This window comes from Thermobia domestica, chromosome 12 (assembly GCF_964235325.1).
Source record: "Thermobia domestica chromosome 12, izTheDome1.hap1.1, whole genome shotgun sequence".
Taxonomy (NCBI): domain Eukaryota; kingdom Metazoa; phylum Arthropoda; class Insecta; order Zygentoma; family Lepismatidae; genus Thermobia; species Thermobia domestica.
In genome coordinates, this window is record NC_137465.1 from 76,777,893 (window position 1) to 76,784,639 (window position 6,747).

A 6,747-nucleotide genomic window follows, 5' to 3' on the forward strand; every position below is an offset into this window, starting at 1 on the left:
TTCCTGGAAGGTTTGGCACTTTTCACCGTGCAAATCATACTATTTCAACGTACTATCCTTAAGAATGAGCGGCATAATTGTTAAATATTCACTTTGTGGCAGTCCTGTGAATGACATTTCTCTACCAAAATTTTCTAAAAATGCACTTTCTTTCATCATGTCACCTGAAAATATCGAAAGTTGTTTAATGTCAGCTAATCGTAACGAACAACGCCTTGCACTAACTTCACTGTTTCTTGCACGCTTAGCATAAGGGCTTTCCTTTTCAATTTTTATTCTTGACACAGTCTTCCATATTGTATCACTTTCCACTTTAGTATCGGACGCCGTTTGAGACTCACTGCTCGATTTCCTCTCACGCATCATACTTCGAACGGAGCCGGTATTTCTTTGCGACTTGTCACTTTCTATATCTTGGCGCTCATTTACTAATTCTATGCGGGACACTCGCTCTGTTAATCTATCAACCTCTTGTTTGACCTGTTCACCCAATTCACTAGCACGCAAACAAGTTTCGTAGCACTGGTGGCTTAACTTTCTTTGTTCATTACACACTTGAATACGTTCTTCTCTGCTACGTTATATTCACTTTGCCTTATTTCGTACTTTTGTAATCTACTTTCACGGAAGCTGTCCAAGCTTTCAACCAAGCGCAATCTCTTCTCATAATCACTCACTTTATTATAACACTCGTTTATTTCTCGATGTTGGTCATTCACTTGGCGCGTGTTTTCTTCAACTGTGCCCCTTATATCCTGCATCGCTTCAGCTAATTCTCGGACACTTCTACGCACTTCTTCACTTATATAAAAACATTTCAACTCTACTGCTTTAATTTGTTCCGTTAATTCCTGACGCACTGCTGACACCCACTTAAATTCTTAATTTCTCCTTGCATTACCTGATTCACTTTGTTATTTTCACGACACTCGCTACGCAATTCTTGAAGATCATCTTTAAGATTACTTTTATTCTCTCTTGATTTTCACTCATCGCCATAACACTTTAACTCACTATCCACTCGTGTTTGATTATCACTCAATTCATTCTGATTCTCCTTAATTTCTTTGATGGATGCTGGCAATTCTCGCTGCATACCAAGTATGACCGTCTTAAGATCACCTTCTGCCATTGTAACACAAACAAAACAAATTTGCTAACACAAACAATGTGCCTAATTCTCTAAGCAATCTATGGTTGGTAATTATAAATAATAATAATAATAATTCTCTAAATTTAGAAAGGACTTTTAGGTTATTTAAGCTTAGGATGAATGTAATTGAGTTGGATTTCGCCACGAAATTTTCATGCACCTTATCTCACGTCAAGATGGCGGCAAGTATTACGCAACAAGTTTTGATCACCAAGAATGCCTAGGCCTACACCAATTAACACAAAAACTGAGAATTTACGAAAAAGAAAAGGTTACTGATTCGACACATTTCCCGGCACCATTATTGTGATATTTACTCTATAGGATGGTGATCCAAGTAGAGTAAGCATTACATAGTAGTCTTTGATCGAATATTTCGCCCGAGCGTTAACGACGAAACAAGTTATCATTAGAGTAATAGCTTCTTTCACCGCTAAAAACACATAGGCAAAAATTCAAACAACCACCTTAAACTTATGAATAGAATATAACTTCAGCATCATTTGAACTGAAAAAGAACATAAAATAATAAAAATTCGTTTATATCAATATATCCCACCATGCACAACACAATGAACGAATATGAGGTGACAATTTCTGGATCAGAATAACGCCAGTGGTACGCATAAAACAGTGATTATATTTGATACTCAGCACTGTACTTACATCTCTTCAAATGACATGGACAGATTACAACAAAAAATCTGGATGTCTTCTGATTACAAAAATACAAATGGATATGCACCACTTTATATTTTTCTATGAATTTTGTTGAGCAGCATATATACAGGGTGTATCAGAACACCCGTCCCAGGCATTTTTCTCTGCTCGTAGTGCACGTAGATACTTCAAACAAAAAATTGAATGACAAAATCCTATGTGGAGAATCAAGTGGTGATACTTCCATATTCAGTGGCGTAGCGGAAATATTTCCACGAGGTGTCAGCTTCAAAATTTCAAATAGAGAGTGGTATCAATTTCAATTTCTTTGGAGGTATTATTGAAAAAGAAACAACTTTTATACGAAACAATTTTCGCTAAAGTCTACGGTTTGGCATCTACGAGTGTTATTTGCCAAAATGATCATGTTCGACAATGTTCCTGAGTTCATTACGTGTTCCCGCCTCTGTATGTCTAGAACCACTACTCTCATTGGAGAAAATAGCGCGAATGCACTTGTTCTCGGTCCAGTCCTGATCATGTTGCTGCTGATGTGCGGTGTCAACGGAATACAACAGAACGGACATCGGGCATGGTGTGTCGACGTGCCACTATACAGCTTGATTTTGGGCGACGTTTAGTTTTCTTAGATGTGTTTGCAATTAAACCTGTTATTTGACGTCGGTCCCTTTCTTGCCTGTTTCACAACTAGTGGTCGTCCTCTGGTGTAGTTGACCAAGGTTGACCACCACTTCTTTTTCGCATAACATTGCGTGTAATTTGGAATGCTTCTTATCCACGTGAAACAATGTTGTGGACAATACCAAACCCCTGAGCTACGCTCATTACACTTCGTCCTTCCAGTTTCCCGACGATTCTTCCACCCACCCAAATATCTCCGGGCTATATTGTATATAACACCAGCACAATGCACCTTAACAGCTCTCCGATTGACATACAATGTCATGTCCGTTTCTTTCAAATGCTTCTTGTTGAGGGACAGACCCATTCGGCGCTACTGTCGCTGATGCCACAGTTGGAGAGACTGGGAACATGGTGCCGGATTTTCATTAATTTCCAGCAGTTTCATAGTATTTTGTTACTTTATCCATCTCGTCCGTAAGTTTTACGCATCACCAGCATTGCGCATAAGATTACACGACTCTGTTGACTGCCTTTTCTTTCGATTGTCTTCCCATCTTGCTACTGTCCGCAAATCAGACGTTCAGAAATCAGAAGTTCTGTTCTTATGGCTGCCTGTTTTCGAAATAGATTAATTCTGGCGTATTGCATCCCCCCCTCCCCTCCTTTTCTCAAGTGCCCAAAAAGTACTTTCTGAGTTTCGATCCTTCGCGCGGCTCTTGGTTCATATAAGACCCTACTAGTAGTTCGGATCCCACTAAACAGTAGGTACCGTCTCACATTGCTTCGATGGTATGAAGGAACGTTAAACTAATCCATTAAGCAACAACTATTAACAACACACACTGTTTCACTGTGATTACAAGCTTAATACACCTGTCACTCATCATGCCATTTGTCGTCTTTTAATTTTTTGTCATTAATTTTGATTTATATATATATATATATATATATATATATATATATATATATATATATATATATATATATATATATATATATATATATATATGCTAAGAAAGCGTCTGTTCATCAATGATGAGCAAATAGTTTAGTCTTCTATACACTGTCCATGATACTGCTTTTCATAAATTGTGAGGAAGATGATATTTCCCTCTGGATAGGTCTGTGGTAATTAGACACGATTTAGGCTTACTTACTGAAACTTTTAACTTTGGATAGCAGTATAATTTGTATGTACAGCTCTGCATATATGTAACTGAGTTTGAAATGACCTAACATTCTGATATGTGTATGGTTTAAAAATCTGACTGCCAACGGTTTATTATTATTATTACTTCGAGGGACTTCCGAAAATAAGTTTCGTCATTTGTTTTGAAGAGAAAAGGTACAACAGACGAAACAAACAATCGCCAGAAGAAACACACCCGTTGCTGCTTCAACGACGAAAAGAGCATTAGCGGAGGTGCAATGACGCATGCGCAGAGCGCTGAAAAAGAGAGAGTAGCAGCAGACCGGCGTGTCCGAGGTTCTTCGAGTACAAATCACAATGGCAGACATACGCGTGCTGACAACGTGGTCGCCAATGGAAGTGGATTCTGTTATCCGGTATGAATGGGCACATGGGACTAGTGTGTCTGTCATCCATGAATACCTACAGACCGTGTATGGTGAAAAGGCCATGTCTCGTCAAATGGTTGATCGCAGGTGTTGCATGTTCAGTGAAGGAAGGCAGTGTGTGGAGGATGAAGGTCGAATTGAGCATCCTTCCACATCCACGAATGAAAACAACATTGGTAGAGTACAGGACATGATGTTAGCGGACAAATGCTTAACGGTGTCAGACGTGGCGTCTACACTGCGTATTGGTCGTGCACAGGCCTACCCCATGTTCCATGATGTATTGGGTTACCAAAAAGTGTCTGCAAGATTTGTGCCGAGAAACCTTACCCCGGATCACAATAGTGCAAGAATGGGAATCAGCCTCGATCACTTGATGCGGCACAGGCGACAAGACATGGGTACCTCATCATATTCCAGAAATCAAGCCGCCTCAGTGACGTAAAAGCATCCGAGTTCACCAGTGAGGGAAAAATCCAGTGTCACCATCCACAGGAAGGGTTATGGCTACAGTGTTCTGGGGTGCGAAAGGTATGATTTTCCTTGATTTCCTCCATGAAGGGACCATCAACGCGGCACGCTACTGCGACACCCTCATCAAACGTAGGTCCGCCATTCGACGGAAAAGACCAGGGCTCTTGAGTAAAGGTGTTGTGCTCTTGGACGACAACGCATAACACACACAGTGAGGCTCACAAAATATTAGATTCATAGTTTCCGATGGAAGAAATTGGATCACCCTGCCTACAGCTCCAACCTTGCCCTATCGGACTTTCATCAATTGCCTGCGTTGAAAGCCGCACTCCCGGGACGTCGCTTCCAAAACAATACTGAGGTAGAACAGCTGTGCGACAATTCCTTGCATCGCAGGGCACCAAGTTTTATCAGAATGCCTTTTTCAAACTGGTTGCACAATGTCGATGGCGACTTTGTCGAAAAGTAGTGCAAGGTGTGTAGTTCATGGCAATGAGGTTTCCGTGTAAAAAAAGTTACGAAATTTACTTTCGGAACGTTCTTTGTATTATTATTATTATTATTATTATTATTATTATTATTATTATTATTATTATTATTATTAACCTTACAAGTTGATATTAAAAAATTGACTAAATTATATTGATAGTTTTTCTTTAGTTCTTATTACATGCTGTTTATTTTCCAGGATGGTTTACGCCACCGAAAGAAGATGGTTAGTGTCTAAGAGTATTTTGTGTGGTTATTCTTCCAATATGCCATGCGAGCTTGCATTTGGACTTCAGTGAAGATTTTTAAAATTGCCAACAGAGAAGAACAAACAGAACCTCATATCTGTAGTATCAAGTACAGATAATACTATATTAGTGCTTTTTTATATGAAAGCTTTGTCTATTGTCATCCCGTTAAAATCCAGTCGTTATTTATTTTTCTTCGTTACAAACAGTAAGTGCTCATAACTACAATGTACCAAAGGTTCTTCTGGCACTGTTAATCCTGCTATTCAGGAAGAAGTAATATAATTGTTAACTCATCAGTGACTGAATATTTCATACAATTCTTAGAGAATGGATGAAATAGTTTTATGAATTAGCATTTGTGTAACAGCTGTGAGTGTGTGTATTATAGAAGTGTTTGTGAAGAGATGAAGCCAAATAGATAATGGTAGGCTTCTTGCAAGAACGTCTTTCGGTGAAATCTGACAAATGAAATTTTCCTAGTGATTGAACTTGTGTGTGTAAGAGAGAATAATTACTCAGAACCCTTTCGCGATTCAAGACATTATCTGCAAATTAAATACTAAAGACATCCGAGAATATTTAAATTTTTTTTTGTGACTTTATCATGATGAACGACAAAAGCAGCTCAGATTGTTGACGCATTTGAATGCTTTGCATGCCTGCCTACATTCCAAGCATTATTTTAAGACAGAGAAACTACTAGAATAAACTCAAAATCTAAATGCGCAAAATTCCAGTGGAGTAGCCATTTGTATTGTATATTTGTTCGTCATGAATTTTAGTCTGATATTGTATATTTAAAAGAAAATGTACGAGAATAAGTTTGATGAAGCGTAACTCCAATAAATCTTCATTACGTTTCGTTTCTGTAAACTTAGTGTGGTTAAATCTGTTTAACGTGCTGCACAGAAGTTGAAATAGGTCAAAATTAACCTCAGAACAAGAACTTTTGCGTATAAACCGATAAACATTATTGACCTCAAAAGCAGTTGCGTATAGCAACTGGAAAGCAGATGTAATTGGTGCAAGTAAAGGATTTGTATCTCTTTTACTTATGTAACTTTTCAGTTTGCATTCTTTGTAAAGCAGTTTATTATTATTATTTTAAAAGAAAAAACAACTCATTCTGATATTTCTACCCTTATTAAAATGTAATAATCTCCAATAATTTGAGTTCCTATTTGAGATCACTTTACACACAGCTATTAGTGTGAAACCCCATATCATGCGGGAAGATAGTTGATAGAAGTAGTTGAATAAAAGATCCCAGATTGAATCAAAGAAAATAATTGAATGAAGTATTATTGTTTATATCATTTCTTGAATGTTAATTGTATTGTAATATAGTCATGTAAGTTCACAGTTGTAAAAGTACAACAAAGGAATGCTTTGTCTGGAGAGTATGAATAAATTAGTACGTACGTAACACATTACATCTTCAGTCCACTGATACAATGCTAATTAATAGAGAGTGGAAGAGTAACACGATAATGTAAT

At 37.9% G+C, this 6,747-nt stretch overlaps 1 protein-coding gene across 1 annotated transcript in view; it reads left to right on the forward strand.

Moving 5' to 3' along the window:
• The window catches only part of LOC145666519 (ubiquitin-conjugating enzyme E2 Q2), a 361,803-nt gene extending 356,334 nt beyond the window's left edge, over window positions 1–5,469 (forward strand). The window contains exon 8 of the mRNA XM_081733809.1: window positions 5,199–5,469. Coding sequence (XP_081589935.1) covers window positions 5,199–5,230 — 32 coding nt within the window. The 3' untranslated portion in view covers window positions 5,231–5,469. The remainder of the gene's footprint in view (window positions 1–5,198) is intronic.
• The last annotated feature ends 1,278 nt before the right edge of the window (window positions 5,470–6,747 follow it).